The following is an 18863-nucleotide window of genomic DNA, read 5'->3' on the forward strand; positions in this document are numbered from 1 at the left end:
GGAAAGGCACATCCTGGACAGGTCGCCAATCTATCACTGGGCTAACACATGCACACCTATGTGCAATTTAGAAACACCAATTAACATAATATATATATACTCATATAATTATAATTAACCTCTTATGGATCAGAGTTGCCAGAATTTCATCAAACAAACTCAACATGGAGTTAATAGATCAGTAGATGCTTTTCAGTTACTGGAAACAAATTTCAGAGGGATCCACAAATAAGAAGCAGCCGAAAGATTCTGCAGTGAAGGCTTAGCTGAGCTTCTCAGGGGAGAAACCACTTCATGACCACACCCATGGGTTCTATACTTCAGGCAGTCATTTAATGCAAAGGATTTCTTCCAAGAATATGAAGCAGTCCTTTCATTTAAACTTATCATAGTTTGTCGTATTTAGAGTATGTGATGCTTCTTTCAGCTGCTACCCAGAAACAGTTAATTCAATTAAAACAAAAAATAACCCCATTGAATTAAGACCTCATCGACCTAACAGCACATGCTCTCTATACTTAGACCCTGAAGTGTAGACTGAACTTACTGACCTTTCTAACGTGAACTTAACTGGAACTAACATTTTTAAACTTATATAAAATAATTTTAGAAGTTAAAGAAAGTTATACTGATGTTTTTGACTTTTGAACCCTGTATAAATTGAATACACATCTACCAAACAAAAAATGAAATGTATGGATATCTGAGTGTTTGCATGCCAATATTATTATCAAGTAGCTGCAGTGAATGAGTTTTGTGTAATTACTGCAGCTGAGACAAAACAGTAAGCAGAAACAAGCAACACCTTTTCTTAAAACGATAAAAGCCCATTTGGATGGATGGCTATTTCGCTTTAATGCTTTATATATCAAGTGGTGCCTTCACGCATGTACAAGTTACCCATGGCATGTGCCCTTTTAGATGATCACAGAGGCATAACAAGCCAGATGCTCTTTAGGCTGAAGCATGTGTATTTCCATGACAAATGTCTAAATGTGATTCATCAGATAAAATAAGTTTTCTACTTTTCCTCAGTCCGTTGGAAATGAGCTTGACAAACCAGAAATATTTGTGAATTATATATTAATTCCTTGCATTACTTGCTTTAGGGCACATGGCAGCAAATTTTTTTCTGTGATATGTGCTGTTGATGAGTAAATACCTAATACTTACCTAATGTGTCGCTTGTGTTTCTTGCTGTCATATTGCTTATAGTGAACAGAACAATTCAGTGATAAAATAAACCAATTTGCACTGCTGATTGTTTCATTCTCTCTGTCTCACACCCAAAATATACAAACTTATCACAATCTGCACACTGACCTAAAGTGACCTTTGACCTACAGCAAGAAAAAGTAAATAAATGGAATAATTGTTATCTGATGATTATCTTACATGTCTTAATTTTATGTCTTTTAGTTTTTAAATTCTTACTGTTTTTAACTTTTTATTTATCGCTTTTATTTATTCTTTTTTTTTTTAGTTCAAATAGCTGTACAGCACTTTGGTTGAAAGCGCTTTATAAATAAAGTTACTAGTAACTTTATTTATAAAGCGCTTATTTATTATTCTTATTATGATTAAAATACTATATCACCATGCAAACAACATTTATTACTTATCAGATATCAGATCCCACAAGGCTTGTTTGTATTAAATCATTTTATTCATGAAAATAATATTACAAAATAAATGTCAAACCATGCACATTTCCATAATTAAGACATAGAGTTAAACAGACTGGTTGTAAGTATCTTTAATGGAGATATGTACCTTTGAAGCCCTCTGACATTTTGGGCTGTGTATTCCCAGCAGAAAAAAACATTGTGCTTTTGATTGTTGCTTATCAGGACAGTTCACGTGATTACACAACAATTTGATTTCCATAAACTTAAAAAAAAGAGCATGTGAAGTCATGAGCCTCACGAGCTTACTAAGCTTTTTTTGTATCAGAGCAACATAACTGGAACAAATCAACTCAGATGATTTAAAAAGGAGATTAAAAAGGTCTCAAGTGACGTTAGATATCTAGCGTCGGTTTCTTTCTTCTTCTTTTTTTTCCTTTCTTCTTAGCAGGTGGGCGGGGTTGGTCAGTGTTTAACCCCTCTGACGATGCTTCCTTTTTTGACGTACGCACGACTCCGACCAATAGGAGCCTGATGCGCATCCCAGGCAGGCTCCATAAACACGATAACTACCGAATAGGCCAGCCAGACCCGCAGGGCAACTGAACTTCATCCTGAACTTCAGTCCAAGCGCGCCTTAACCATGAGTACAAAAGTCGGCGACATCGTGGAGGAGTTCCACACAGACAACAAGATGTCAACCGTCAACAACCACCACGAGACATCCCGCAAAGAGTTGGAGGACGCGTCCCGGTTACCGGCGCTGGAGGCCGCCTACACCGACATCCTCAGGCGTCTTGGGGAGGACACCGACCGGGAGGGGCTGTTGCGCACCCCGTTGCGCGCAGCTAAAGCCATCCAGTTCCTCACCAAGGGCTACCATGAGACCATCGATGGTGAGTCACCTGGGAAAAAGTTGAGAGGGAATGAGAGAGTGAGTTAGCACTTAACTTAACTCAGGATTCAGCATATTTTTACTTATGAACGTTTGGTTGGTCAAATCATGATATTTCAAATCTTCACAGACGTTAAAATTAAAAGATCAAGGCACAAAATAACGGGTAGATCAAGTATTATTAGTATTAAGCATTATTATTATGATTCCAGGATATTGAAAAGATTTCAGATGAATGTTTCTGTTAACTGAAGTAAAGATAATGGAATAATTTAAATGCATACGTTTGCTTTTGTATCACCAGACATCTTAAACAATGCCATATTTGATGAAGACCACGATGAGATGGTGATTGTGAAAGACATAGACATGTTTTCACTATGTGAACACCACATGGTGCCCTTTTTTGGCAAGGTAGGTCTATGTGACTGAAAGAAATGTTACATTTAAAAAAAGAAAGAGTGAGACAAGAAAGAAAGCTTTCTTACTCACTAAGCATTGTTCAATGAATTAATTTCAGCATTCAACCGCTAATATTGACCTCCTGTATTTCTCTGATTATGTGCTCTCACTGGCTGTCATCCCTCTCCAGGTTCACATTGGGTATATTCCCAACAAAAAAGTGGTGGGACTGAGCAAGCTGGCAAGGTAACAGAGTACGCACGCACCCACACACACACATGCACTGTACCCTCCAGCTGCCACTGTGTCTGTATGTTTCTCGTGTTAGTGTCAGCTGACTGTGTTCTTCTGTTATTCCAGTGCATTGACCTGGAGGCTTAGAGCCTAAACACACTGGCCATCATCTAGGCCTCTCATCAGACACAAGTCTAAACTCTGCTCGCTCCCGAGCCATGAGAAAATCCTTTTGGACCTGTGGGAATCCCAGATTATTATCACAGCCTATCTGCCTGTCTCCTTCTCCTCCTGTCCTAAAATATCTCTTTAAATTTGAATATAGTGATGCAGAGTTACAGTAGCTGCAGATGAACTTGAGACAGTCTCACTAACGTTGAACTATGAATGACAAATTTACAGAATGTGACTGATTCACAGATGACAAGTTATACAGTCTGCTGAGAAGAGGCCGGTAGTCAGGGACTGATGCCAGACTGTGTTTATTAAAAACTGAATCATTATTAATCTCCTTGGCTTTGCTTGTGTTCTGATTTCTGCAGGATTGTGGAGATCTTCAGCCGTAGGCTTCAAGGTAAGCATCCGGCAAATGTGTGCACGTAGTAACAGCATGAAACTGGCATCGTCTAGTGTACCGTATAAGCTGAATTTCTTTGTTTTGTTTTGGTTTCAGTTCAAGAGCGACTGACTAAGCAGATCGCCATTGGGATATCTGAGGCTCTGAATCCAAAAGGTGTAGCTGTGGTTATTGAAGCGGCGTAAGTACAAACATACACACACAAACTACCTTCAACATTATTATCTGTACAGCTTAAAGCTGCTGTTATATTGCACAGATATTCATATAGCATTATATGACACAAAATACTGGCCTTAAGCAGAGCTTAGGAGCCAGTAAGCTTAGGAGCTGCAGAGGTTTGATAAGCGCACTTGTGTGTTTTGCAGGCACATGTGTATGGTGATGCGTGGTGTCCAGAAGATGAACAGCCGCACAGTGACAAGCACCATGCTGGGAGTCTACCTCGAGGACCCCAAAACCCGGGAGGAGTTCCTGCATCTTTCACGGCGCACTTAACAGACATCACGTGCCATCCACTCCTAAGCCTCTGTCTACAGTTGCACATGAAAAGCTCTAGAGTTCCAGGGGATCTGCATCTGACTGCTGCAGATCCAAGACCTTCACCTCTCGATCTAACCTCAATACACTGAAGCCGTGAAGATTTCAGTCTTACTGCTGATCATCTATTGTTGGAATCACTGTGAACACAACATACTTACTTTGATGGTGCCTTTAAAAGATATTGTACAGTCTTCATTGGCAGTATAGTATATTATTATTGCCAAGTATACGACTTCGGTGCAATATTGTAATGTGACAATACTTAAGATTAAAAAAAAATTCTGATGGGACATTCACAGGTGCTCTTGCAAGGTTATTGCAATTGTTATTTACTGGTTTTGCTAATTTAACAAAACGTGTGTCCTTTATAAATACATTTATAAAGTCTTTTATGCATTATGTGGTATTTTAGGATGCATATTCAACTGTTTTGGCTGTAAAATGATTCAAATGAGTAGAGCTGATAGAAGTACTGAGTAGATGTTTGTTTGATCAGTGGCCACTGTGACAAGTCAAAAGCAGCATTCTGAAGGTTTTCAGTCCAATTTTGTTCATGTTGAAAAGAAATAAAACCGCAAGGGCAACTACTGTTGTGTGTTTGAACTATTCTATATACATTATATAAGATTGTAAGTATGTAGAGCGTTCATACTGTGGAACAAATAAGATATGATATGAAATAAGACCCACAATTCACAAGACCTTTCAAGAATCTTCAGAAGCAAACACCCAACACACTAGACAAATGGGAAAAATGAAGCTAAATGAGTTATATCTCTCTGCTCTTTGTTGACTACAGCTCAGCAACAACGCTATCATTCCAAATAAGGTGGTGGTCAAACTACATATGTCACTGGATATTAGATTTTGTTAACAACCGCCTAACAACAGCCTGTCAGGCCAGGCAAGCACACATCCTCCACCCTCACTCGAAGTACTCAAGTCCTCTAAAGCTCTCTGTTGAGCCCTTTTCTCTGTGCTCTGTTCACACAACTGTAAACTCATGTAAAACTCAGACCATTGTTTGACACTGATTGAATTAATAACTTTATTTTGATTTAGTCTTGCTTTTTTTTTTAAACTGCAGAGCAGGTTTTTTGTTTCAATTTAGTTTTTATTGTTTGAAAATGTTAACTTTTAGTTTGGAGGGTGCATGTCAGAAATAGGATTTATTAAAATATTGCTTTTTTTTTTTATATATTATATATTTTAGATAGCAAGGAGCAGACAGCAGAGTTTCACTACACTGAGCGAGCCTGTGACGTACTACCCGGCTTTCTTTAGACCGGGAAGGCCGGGTCCTCAGGTGGAAGCAGCCTCTGAATTTGGACACCCCCGCTGTTTCCGGGCCGGCCAATAATAACGGTGACATTTAACGTATTTTATCCGATAAATAAACCCTGTAAAATGTATTTATCCCCCCCCCCCCAACAGCCCTTTTGAATGTCTCCCTAGTACAACAACAACTCTTTTTTGCCACATGTATGCAAACCACGTCTCAGCTGTTTGTGGAGGTAAAGTACGTCCGCACAATTACGCTCAGCCATTGTTGTGAGTGTGCACGCCAAGGGGCTGCAAGACATTTATACAGCCGTATTTTGCACATGACTATGAAAGGTGGAAGAGGAAGTAGTTCCTTTGAATGTAGTAGTGATGGGATTTCCGGCTCTTTTTAGAGAGCCGGCTCTTTCGGCTCCGAACCGGCTCTTCAGGTTGTTTTGTTGCTTTAATTATTTAATCATTAACAATAATATAAAATTATGCAGAAAAGGAATTACTAATGTAAAAAAAAGTGGTTTTATTTATATATGTTTATATATGGCCCCTAGAGACAAAGCACGTACAAACTCTAAAGCATATACAAACTCCAAAAAGCACGTACAAACTCCAAAACACATTTCTAGCGTTTACTGAACTTCCAAAACAGAGCTACCACTAGCTATCACTTAAATTACACAATTGAAAACATGTGTGTATTGTTTGTGTATTTATAGACAAGCACTCATATTTATTCAAATAATTAAAAAAAAAAGTTCATTTACCTGTTACTACCACACACCAAATCCGGTTGTTGATACTTCCTGGCTTGTGTAGCCACTAGGTAACAAAAGCTCAACACTGGGCCCAAGAAACCTGGAGCACTTCTGTTGTCTTTTGTACGTGTTTTGGAGTTTGTACGTGCTTCTGAGTTTTTACGTGTTTTGGAGTTTGTACGTGCTTCTGAGTTTGTACGTGCTTCTGAGTTTTAACGTGCTTCTGAGTTTTTACGCGTTTTGGAGTTTTTACGCGTTTTGGAGTTTGTACATGCTTAGGAGTTTGTACGTGTTTTGGAGTTTGTACGTGCTTTGTCTCTAAAGTCCACTATAAATATACTCTATTTATTCACTCCACATAAAATGTAATAAATAAATCATATAATACAAAAAACAACTATTTACATTTTAAACTTTTAACTATTTAAATTTTCAGCTTTTTCCTTTTAAACAAATTTAACGTGAAACAACACAAAACAATGCAAACCACAACACAATTAAATATAAATTAAAATATTAAAACAAAAAGAAGATGCACATTCTCTGTCATATGGGCCTGCATGATTTCTGAATCCTTTATCATCTGCAACTGAAAATAGTGGATGATTACTATACCTTTCTAATGTGACGTTGTTGTCCCTTGCTCTCTTTCTCTCTGGCTCTGTTCCTCTGCTACTGCGAGTGTAACTAACGCCCCTCCCCCCTCTGCCCAGCGCAAAGTACAGGCCGCGCATGCGGAGTTTAGCGGAAAAAAGGGCGAGAGAGAGGGTGAGAGAAAGAAAGAAAAAAAAACAAAAAACCTCACGGCTCCCAATAAGGAGTCGGCTCGCGTCGTTCACTTCAAAGAGCCGGCTCTAAGAGCCATTCCGTTCGCGAACGACCCATCACTAGAATGTAGACAATCCGAATGGTATAGTTTCTTTCTACTATGTTCCTGTTAATGATAAACTACAAATTTACTCTAAATTACTAAAATATCGATATTTTAATGTGAGAATCGATTCTAGAACATAAATGACTGGTATCGGAGGAATCGATATTTCAGGATCGAGCCGCACAACACTAGTCCTTGGTGCCAGCATTTGTTATGGAATATGTTGAGCAAACCTGGAAAAGCGTCAGCTCAATATATTATTGTTTTCATTGCTGTAAATCTTTACCTGATACACTGACTTGGTGAGTAAATGTTTACTCTTATTCAAACTGATTTTGTGGCTTGTCTTAGTTTAGCCAGGTTTATAATCTTGCTAGCTAGTTAATGTTAACCTAGCGTTGCTGCTGCCGCTGGGCTCATGTTACTTAAAAATTAACACCACAGCCTTAAAAACCTTACATAAAACTATGTCTGTGAAATTTTCTGTTGATTGTTTGAAATAAAAAAGTGAGATAAGAGCCCAGACAAAATTCTTCGGGAGGTGCAGCCGTTACGGGTGGGGTGGGGTGTGGGGGGTATTTTCAATCCATAGCCCAGGGGCGATTCTAGGATCAGAGCTTTGGGGGTGCTGAGCACCCAGAGAGCTGCCCATCCAGGCAAGGTAAACTTGCGAGTAGGAGAGAGCCGAGCTGGAACAAACCATTTTGGGAGGGGGGAGGGGTTATCTATACTTTTGTTGTTAAAATGTTCCATCTCAATTAAGTACTGTATGCTTTTTATACTTTTAGTAGTGTGTCCCACAAACAGCAAATATTTTCAAAAAAAGTAAGACATCTTTGGGGGTGCTTTGATTCATTTTGGGGGTGCTGAAGCACCTCTGCCATAGCCATAACTAACTAACTAACTAATTATATATATCATGTTTAACCTGAGTAGCAAAAGACTGCGGGGGGTGTTAAAACAATATGCCAGGAGTTAGCTGTGCTCGGGGACTCTATCGAGCCTTGACCTCCCGGTCAACTATCGTGCTGGTGGATAACAGAGCTCTCTGAAAACGTGGAAGCATTTTTGCAAATATGTGATATTTTGATAAATTAAGTAGATATTTCAGCATTACATAGCTACATTCTCGGCTGAAAATATCTTAAAAGGTTATTTTGTGACCCAGAAAGGGTAGTCTGGGGAAAAGGAGGATCGCATTTGTCGGCCACGGTTGTCGGAGCCTGTGTACTTGTAAGCGCGGCAATGGCAGAGGAGCGCGGCTAAAAAACTTATTACTTTTTCTGGGTCACAAAATAAACTTTTAAGATATTTTCAGGCGAGAATATAGCTGTGTAAAGTTCAAATATCTGTTCGATTTATCAAGGCATCACATATTTGCAAAAATGCTCAGATGTTTTCGGAGACGTCCATTTTTTTCATGCTTTGTGGCAGCTTTTGAACATCTGTGGCATCTATTAATGTGAAATCTAGTCTTTATTTAACAACATAAGCAAATTCTGTTACAATGATTGCACAGCCATTAAGGATCAAATCGGTTTCTGAAAAATCTTCTGCTTTTTCTCCCTCTGCTTGCCTCTTACTGTCTTTGAGGTTCGGGACAAGCACTCCTGTTGTTGGACAGAAATACATCAACTCAGTGGTAAGTATTTTGGTTTTCCAATATATTAACAATTAGTCAGTTATATTTATATTAATCAGGCTGAACTTTAATCATACTTTAGATCAGCCTGTTTTACTTATCGTTTTATTCGTGCTTTGGTTTGTGGAAGTTGTTTCTGTACTGATCTTTTCCTGTCTTCTGTTATTAGACTTGAGATATGACTGCACTATGCTGTTGCTGGTGACTCCAGTTAATTCTACAAGACATGCTGTGTAAGTAAACAAACAACAACAGTTTGTCTGCATTTCTTGAAAGATCACATCCCCCAAACTTAGTTTAGAGGGTCTACACTGTAAATAGTGAAGTCTGCAAGTTTTCTAACAGCAAAATTTGTTTTGTTCCCAAATTATTTTGCACATCATTAGAATGAAAGTTATTGGCCATGTTTGCATAGCCCTTTTTAAAATGATGCTTTCATGACATTATTGTGTGTTGGGTGGTGGTCAGGGCTATCCAGACTGACAATTGGGACATTGAATGTCACCTCTCCGGTGGGGAGGGAGCCTGAGATTGTGTAAATTGGAGTCTGTTTTATACCAAATGCAGAAAAAAAATGTTTTAAGAAAGCAATTAAGTTCATGTTCCAAAAAATATGATTGTTTGCTTGCAGGACACCAGGAGAGATGAGTCATCCGTCACAGATGGTGTGGTCAGTGAAGATGGTTGCCTGCAGGTTCAAGCTCATTGCATCTCCAACCCACATCCACTGCCACTGTACTTAAGGGAAGTTAAAGACTTTCTTCTGCACCTACATTTGGATCACCTCGATCCATGACAGTCATTCAAGGCAGTAATGCCTGGACTGGAAACAAGCCATCCTTAAAATAATACAACATTCCAGCTCATGTGTTGGAATGAAAAACAAATGTGTTGTTTAAATCAGAGACTGCACTTGTGACAGAACAACAAATATTTTATTTTGATTATATAAGTAATGTAAGTATTGTGTGTTTAACTACCATAATAACTATGCACTATGCTGTTGCTGGTGACTCCAGTTAATTCTACAAGACATGCTGTGTAAGTAAACAAACAACAACAGTTTGTCTGCATTTCTTGAAAGATCACATCCCCCAAACTTAGTTTAGAGGGTCTACACTGTAAATAGTGAAGTCTGCAAGACGCTGTAGATTCCCGTCAGTAACACTTTCGGTCTGCTAGTAAAACGTAGTTCTATTAATCTGCGCTTGAACCGGAACTGGATGTAAGTAAGTTGTAAAACTGAATTTTGGAACTGAAATTGAATTGTAGAACTGAAACTGAATGGTGAGAAGTGAAACTGAAATTATTCGAGAGCTGAATTTTTAAAGGATAAAATGCAGTTTCAAAGCAAATCAATTCATTTTCAAAATATAAAATTTAATTTCAATTTAGTGATGATCATTTTCAAACCATAAATTCAATTTCAAATTAGACTAATTCAAATTCAGTTTTCAAAAGCATTTATTCAAGTTACAATTCAGATTCAATCTGAGCAATTCAAATTCAACTTATTCAAATTCAGTTTCTGGTGGCACAGATTTCTGCCCATACATAGTGTTATGTAAGGTTTTTAAGGCTGTGGTATTAATTAGTTTAAAAGTAACATGAGCCCAGCGGCAGCAGCAACGCTAGGCTAACACTAATTAACTAGCAAGATTATAAACCTGGTGCTAAACTAAGACAAGCCACAAAAGCAGTTTGAATAAGAGTAAACATTTACTCACCAAGTCAGTGTATCAGGTAAAAATTCACAGCAATGAAAACAATAATATATTGAGCTGACACTTTTCCAGGTTTGCTCAACATATTCCATAACAAATGCTGGCACCATGAACATGCGGACTAATCCGAGAGGGAGGAGGACGGTAGTGACGTGGCATTTTCAAAACACATCTTTCATCCTTCTGCACTGAGAAGCAAAACTTCCAGCTTACTTAGTTTTAACAAATTGATAAAAACTGAGTTCAGCCTATTTAATATTTTTAATTAAACACAATATTACATTTTACATTGAAGCAGTTGCCTCACAGTTTTGTAGATATCCAGATTGTCAATAAACATATCCCTCAAAACTTCATCAGGGAAATTGTGGTAAAATTTTACCAAACTAACAAATACTAAAAGTTCCTCTACATTTTTCTTTTACTTTATTTTATTTTTCCAAGTTCACAAAACTGTTTCAGTTATTTTAATTATTTTCAACGGTCTAGTTTTCCTGCAGATATTTTTATATACAGTCATATTCACCCAAAAAGCTACAAGCTATGCAACAAGCTTGTGGATTGTAAGGAAAACTAAAAGAACTAAAAGAAAAAAGCAGTGTAGAAAAGATAGAGAAACTCCTACTAAATGGGTAAAACTTTTGGAAGACAGCTTGTGAGTTGTATAAGAAACCTGTGGATCAGAAGGAGTTGCACCAGCTAACAGATGTATCCTCAAATATTCTTAAAGTTACTGTGGATAAAATAATAACTTATAGGACTGAGTTTGGCATTATGGGCGGGCCTGTGGCTTCAGACACATCTGTAATGGTCACTGTGCCACTTTAGCTGGATTCTCCTCACATTCTTTTACAGTTAGAAGTAAAATTAAGTCAAGTGATTTAGTAATGAAAGATTTAAATTTCTACATCAGCAGTAAGTCTTTGCAGTAGCAACCAAGCGGAAGCTAAAGGTTTGCTAACAGTAGCAGGAACAGAGTCTAACGGCTGACCGGGGAAGACTCAGACCCACAGGGGGCAAAGGCACCTCTAACGGGGCTACTTGGAGCAGATGGGACAAAGAAAATATATTCTGTAGAACTAAAAGAGGTAACTAAGAAGTGGTGCACAGCTACCTTTAGCACAGGCTCTCACTCGGAAAACTACAGAAACAAAACGAAACCTGGTGAGGAGATTCTGTGCTCACAATCTACACCATCCCAGTGCACAGAGTTGTTAATCCACGTTACTTTTTATTTTAGCTTTGCCATCTCTAAGCTACCACTGCTAACACCAACACTACTTTATGCTGGGGAAATAAATCTCAGGGACAAAATAGAAGCCAGTACTTATTTAGTCTTAACAATAGCCTTGACCCTGTTTCTGCACCAACACAGGTCTAAACACTAGAGAAAGAAAAATAAAGTTTTTAGTGCCCAGAAATCTGTCTATAAGAAGAAGTAAAAGAAAGTGTGCTGACATATTGCATCGGTGTATGGTTCTCCAGCTGCACCACAGCACACAGAAAGGCACTCCAGAGGGTCATCAATATGGCCCAAAAATCATTGGACATCCTCTTCCCTCCCTGAAGGACCTGTACAGCACTTGCTGTCTCAGGAGGGCACGCAGCATCCTACAGGACTGCACACACCCAGGACACCGGGTGTTTAAGCTGCTGCCGTCTGGCAGGAGGTTCAGGCTGCTGAGGTCCCGAGCAAATAGACTCAAGGACAGCTTTTACAACAGGGCAATAGCCCTGATCAATGCAAATAGCTGCTGGGGGGATAACAATGTTTAAAACAATAACAATAATAATATTTATATTTATAACAAGGTGCAATAATAATTAATGTGCAATAATAACAGTATGCAATACACATACACTTCTTCTTTTATTACTAAGTTAATATACTGTGTTGTGTTGTTTGTGTTGCGTTGTGATGTGTCATATCGTGTCGTGTTGTGTTATATGTAGTGCCGACGTAGGACAATTTTCCAATTTCATTGTACTACTGTACTATGCAGGGCTGGACTGGGACAAAAAAAATCGGCCCGGGCATTTTGACTAGAGACTGGCCCACCAGGTATTATAGGAAAAACCATAAATCCTTTGAATGAAAACAAACGCTGTTGCCACAGTGATGTACACTGTCTTGTTGCAAGGCTCGCAAAATTTCAAAATCTCTGGTAGCCCTTCGGGCAGGCATTCTTCAGTTTTTGGTAGCCCAAAATAAATTTAAGTAGCCTGAATAAAAAATAAAGCAATTTTTTTTATATTTTGTTTCCATTACAATATTATACATTAAAGTATAATATTGTAATGGAAACAAAAATTAATCAAAAAAAATTGTTAAAATAAAAATTACAACAACTGTATAAAAATTACAATCATCAACTCAAATACTTGGTTCAAATTGAACAGAAATTTCTATGAACTTGTAAGAACTGTGTAGAACATGAATCAGTCTGTGTCAGATCCTGAATCTGAAATTTCCACTGAAGTCACGGGTAAGAGGCAAGTGGAACCAAGATCTACACTGTTAGCCTTTGCAGTAATTTCCATAGCTTAGTACTGCAAAATCAACAGTAAAAAACTCTAAAGGATGTTAGCAGTGTAGTACTGTAATTTGCATGTAATTGTGGGAAAATTCCATGAGATTACATTATTTTTACGATAACTCACCGTACTCATGGAAACAGCTGTAAAATACAGCAAATGTAACAATTGGCGATGTTACTGAGATTATACTATTACACCATCCGGATTTCTGTTGTTTTCTACTGTAGATCTAAGAGTAATTATTTAAATCCTCATCCAGAGTGTATTACTATAAAATGCAATTCACTGTGAAAGTAGTATAACATATAAACTACAATATACAGCATAATTTTCAACTTAAGGAGTAAGTTGCAGCCACACCAAAATTTAATTCCTTGAACTGAATGGAACCTCATATATTAATAAATGTATTTGTTTATTCAAACAATGTGAAACATTATTAATACTATTAATTAATAGTACACTTGTAAGGTTAGTATTGTGATAGAGTCGAGTATATTTTAATTATACTCTTGTAGACATTATGACATTATGCTAGTACAATTATGGTGAACAAAAAGTACATCTAAAAGTTAATTTCAAGAATACTGTTATGTACTAAAACGGGGGCCAATATAGTCCCAAGAAGCATTATTAGTATACGTACTAGTTAAGGTATACTTGGGAAATATAATTGAAGTATACTTATTTGTTGAATGGCCAGCAACAAAAACTAATGGCTACATTTAGAGTAATGTTTAAAAATGACTTCATTTAGCAGGGTGTTCCTTTTTTCTCTTCTTATTCTTTCTTATACTGGACCTTCATTTGTTTTGTATAAAGTGGTACTTTTTAAGACACCTCTGCCTAACTACAGTGAACTAACCTAATAATATGCTCTGGTCGTCATTTTACACAAGTTAAGGTGTCACATCCATGAAACCTACACCACTAACCAGCATCAGTCCTACAACTTCACTCTCAAAATTAATAAATTCTGGGACAAGCAAAAACTGTATTTTTAGCGGTGCATTATGTTGCAGGCCAGACTGCTATTAAATGCACTCTCCTAAAGAAATAATTCCTTTGTAGCACCACTTCGTCTTGGTTCAGAAGAGATGTCCTGGATATACGTGATAATGTAATGTAATAATGTGTTTATGTTTGTTCATGTTTAGCGCGTTGGGCTGTGTTTTTAAAGCGATTGTTACATTTTTAAAGCTTTTTAATGCGACAGGTGCGATAGCCGACACCACACCTTCACCTGACGTACAACGTGACGTATGACGCACACGTCGGGTATTCACAAAACAACAATGGGGATAGAAAATATTGCTCAAGGTTGTTAATGCTCCTTTCGCTGGTTGCCAACCACCATTAAATAACAACAAGAAGAAAATATTGATCTGCTTCTCTTAGTTTTGCACGTTTAAGCCGCAAGTCGGACTCAAACAAAGCTGCAAAGCAGGAGAACAACATGGCCATCAACTATTCTGTGCCACAGATCCAGTTCGCTGCAGCACAGAGTGATGATGAGACCGTTAACATGTGCAACTTAGAAGTAGTCAGAGGTAATTGGATGTTCAATCGGGTTAAATGCAAGGTTGATTGGATTATATCTGAAGATCATATGCTATTCGTGATAACTCTGCTAGACTCCAAATTGCTCATCCATGCGGGAGTATCTCAAAATTAAATGAAACCACTTAACACTTTTTCCCTAAAACGGACTGACATGGGACACATTAAAGTTAGATCGGAACCAGCTAATCAGTCTGAAGGTAAGTGTTTTTTTCACCTATTCGAGAGAAGTCCGAAATGCTTTCTTATTACTGTTTGTTTTGACTTTTAAGCTACCCTACCAGGATATTTTCATTCAAATGCTAAGACAAAATGTCAATATCTATGAATGTGGAGACTCAAAAGACTAGTTAGGTAATAGTTGCCGATGGATTTATGAGACTTGATAGAAACTTGGACGTTTGCAACAGGTGAATCGGTGAGCTACCGAGGTTGCGCCCAAATGCTTAATGCTGTTAGCTGGTCAGTGTTTTCAGGTGTGCTTGTACTACCTGTACGGTGCGGAGTGCTGACTAAGTCATGTTAAACCCATTAAAGCGTCGAGCTCAAATATCTTTTCACTTTTGTGCACTGTTCTCTTGTCGGCACACATTTTCTGTTTATTGAAGCCTTTTGTGCATCATTTTGATCATGTAAAAACTGGGAATTGGTCCCTATTGACAATACTCTTATTTTTTGCATTGCATATGTCATTTAGGAAAGGTAATTGGTCACTGAACTTGTTGCAACTATGTGTATTTCTAAATTTTGTGGCTTCAGTGCATGCAAATTTATATTGTTCAGTTTGCATGTTAAAAGCCTGCCAAGCACCCCAAGGCTGATTATGCTTGGTAAGAAGTCATTTATGAAATAGAGCTGATTAGACCATATTACAATTTCTGTTTGGCACAGGAGCTTTTTGTGGACACAGGTATCCAGTCTCTGTTTTGTTAGCTCAAATTTCTGTAATTTCCTTTATAAACCAAGGTTGTTGGACATGTGTCTCAGTGAATCCAGCAAAGTAACAATATCAAATTTCACATTACATATTACTGATCAACATAGTAGTCTAGCTACATTAACAGCAGAAATACTGAAGTCAATACTGTAAAGTTTAACAGCAGCACAAACTATAAACTCCAAAATAACCATACAGTTGATTCATCTCCGGTAATTTAATTGGGCTGACTCTTTGTTAGGTGTGTTTAATGTACAGAATAATTCCCAATTATGTACAATTATAATATGTTAAGACGGACTTGTGTACATAAGGCCATTAATAATTAACTGTACGTAGCTATTTGCTTTATGACTATCTAGACAGTGTGAAGAAGTGAAGTATTGAAATTATTTTATGTTGCATAATGACAATGTTGCCCCTATACATTTAAGGACAAAGTTCAATGACCGCCACCTGCTGGATGGTGAGTGCAGAGGGGCCTGTAATTGTCGAGCTGGACAAAGAGAACACCTTTGCTGATGCAATGTCAGTCTTCTTTGGTTCATTCTATGTATTGAACCTGGAATACCAGGAGTCAGCGCAGGGGCGATTTTAGCCCAGTTTTGGAGGTGCTTCCGCACCTCCAAAATGAATCAAAGCACCCCCAAAGATGTCTTACTTTTTTTGAAAATATCTGCTGTTTGTGGGACACACTACTAAAAGTATAAAAAGCATACAGTACTTAATTGAGATGGAACATTTTAACAACAAAAGTATAGATAACCCCTCCCCCCTCCCAAAATGGTTTGTTCCAGCTCGGCTCTCTCCTACTCGCTCTAGCGCTGTTGCTGCCAGAGCGAAGGTGGCTGAGACACAGCAGAGCGGAGGTGGAAGTGCCTGGCTTAAAACAGGACATATTAGCTGCATTTAACTTTCAGTTACTCTTTATATAGTTAGGTAGGAGTCAGACCATGTTTCTTTTTAACTGAAAAACATTACACCAGGTAACCTGCTGTGTTGAAAATAGGGCTGCCACGATTAGTCGACTAGTCACGATTAAGTCGACTATCAAAATCATCGACGACTGATTTAATAGTCGACGCATGTTTGAAGCTTTGTAAGATCACAAAAGACACAGGAACAAGTAGTAGAATTTAAGAGTGTAATAACGGACTGAAACAGAAGATGGCAGCACTGCATGTACAAGGATGCCAGCTGCCGTTAAACCCCGAAGAAGAAGAAGGAGCTGTGTCCCAGAATTCATAGCGCAGCCCAGCTCAGTTTCCAACAATGGTGGCAGCTAGTTAGTTTTAATATTACTCTTATTATTCTTTCTGGGTCACAAAATAAACGTTTAGCATATTTTCAGGCGAGAATGTAGCTGTGTAAACCTCAAATATCTGCTCAGTTTATCAAGACACCACATATTTTCAAAAGCGCTCCGACGTTTTCGGAGACGTCTGTTACCCACTAGCTTGATAGCTAGCCGGGGTCAAGGCTCACTAGAGCCCGTGAGAACACCGGACTCCGGCAAATCGTTTTCAAACCCACTGCGGTCTTTCGCTACTCAGGTTAAACATATATAAGTCACTTAGATAACTTAAAAATGTTATTGTTTGTGTTGCGGCTCCTCCAACCTATGGCCGCGGCAGGCTAAACATGAGGACACAGATGACGCGCAACAATGAACACTACATATACACTTCTGTACCTTTTGCTCCTTTTATTCCACATGCAACTGTCTCATATACAAATCAGTGCCTGGGATTAACTTATTAAACAAATGCACAGATATAATACATCAAAGTAATTCAAACTGCGCTCAAGCTGCGATCAAGCTGCGGTCAACAGAAAGTTTTGCCTCATGCTCACCCTACCGTTCTGCTCATCAACATCAGGTGCTGTGAACAGGTGAGTGCAACCACATTTATTATCTACCACACCCATGAGACACGCCCCACACCCGTGCACCAATACAGTGAGTCCATTTAAACCAACCCACTTAATCAAAAAGGAACAACTCATATGGCTCCTACATACCGGCCCCTAATTATTTTAGAGCAATAATTACATCATACTTACCATGTAGGAGACATATTGATAAACATGATCTATCCATCAAACATTCAAAGATACAATTTTTAATTCAAAATAATGAAATACACATTAATACAAATAGACATTTGAAAAAGTCAATCTTTATGACTCTTCTGCTTCCTGTAGAAGACACTTTAGTGATCGGCCTGTCCAAACAACCAGTCTTTGTTTTAACACGAACCTGACGTACAAGTCCTTTACCGTCAGAAATTGCTTCCACAATCCTTCCAGTCACCCAAGAGTTACGAGGCGCAGAACTATCGACAACGATAACCACATCCCCAGGAATGAAGTTCCGTCCGATTCTCTGCCACTTCTGACGCTCTTGAAGCTGGGGCAGGTACTCCATAACCCAGCGCTTCCAGAACAGGTCAGACATGTACTGTGCTTGCCTCCATCGACGTCGTCCATACACGTCCCCCTTCTGAAACACTCCTGGTGGTATCAATGGCTTGTTCTTAAGCAGCAACAGATGGTTAGGAGTCAAGGCCTTCAAATCATTAGGATCAGTAGAGGCTTTGGTTATTGGTCTACTGTTCACAATAGCCTCTGCCTCACAAAGAACTGTACAAAGGCCTTCTTCGTCCAAATTCTGCACTTTCAAAATGGAATTTAACACCTTCCTGACAGACCTTATGAGACGTTCCCAAACACCGCCATGATGGGAACCAGCAGGAGGATTAAAAATCCACTTTATGCCCTTTTGCAACAGCATGTCATGAATCTGTGCCCGATTCCATCCTTCCACTGCCTCTTTCAACTCACGTTCACCACCCACAAAGTTCACAGAGCACACTTCTTCCAGTGTCTTCCAGTCCTGGTCCAGTATTATGTCATTTCCTCTGGGAATATTCCTGTCCTGTTGCTGTCGGTTGCCACCAAACATGAACCCAAAGTCGCCAAAGAAACTGGAGAAGATATCGCTGTGAAAGCTGTGGTGACCCTCTTTGAGCCCGTACTCTCCATACATGTCATACTGTTTCCTTTTCTCCTTATCTGAGAGGACCTCATAGGCTGCCCCCAAGTCTGCGAACTTGTCCAGGGCTTGCAGGTCGTCTTGGTTTCTGTCGTGGTGTAACTGCAAAGCTAGCTTTCTGTAGGCCTTCTTGATGTCCCTGATTGATGCACTCTTGTGTTCATTTGCATCAACTGCATTAAGTAAAACGGCCATTTTAATCTCTGGATCATTTGAAGAGATCT

At 38.7% G+C, this 18863-nt stretch overlaps 1 protein-coding gene and 1 long non-coding RNA gene across 2 annotated transcripts in view; one reads left to right on the forward strand and one right to left on the reverse strand.

Moving 5' to 3' along the window:
• Window positions 1-1741: 1741 nt before the first annotated feature.
• Window positions 1742-18863, reverse strand: part of LOC118454181 (uncharacterized) — a 28601-nt gene continuing 11479 nt past the window's right edge. Inside the window, exon 2 of the long non-coding RNA XR_004843642.2 lies at window positions 1742-2530. This is a non-coding gene — a long non-coding RNA (uncharacterized LOC118454181). The remainder of the gene's footprint in view (window positions 2531-18863) is intronic.
• gch2 (GTP cyclohydrolase 2) lies at window positions 2063-4863 on the forward strand. Its single transcript, XM_006791029.3, has 6 exons — window positions 2063-2521; window positions 2825-2934; window positions 3113-3168; window positions 3699-3730; window positions 3830-3914; window positions 4102-4863. The coding sequence occupies exons 1-6, from the start codon at window positions 2269-2271 to the stop codon at window positions 4229-4231; spliced, it is 666 nt and encodes a 221-aa protein (XP_006791092.1). The 5' UTR covers window positions 2063-2268; the 3' UTR covers window positions 4232-4863.

This window comes from Neolamprologus brichardi, chromosome 8, assembly GCF_056152115.1.
Source record: "Neolamprologus brichardi isolate AB-2024 chromosome 8, ASM5615211v1, whole genome shotgun sequence".
Lineage (NCBI taxonomy): Eukaryota > Metazoa > Chordata > Actinopteri > Cichliformes > Cichlidae > Neolamprologus > Neolamprologus brichardi.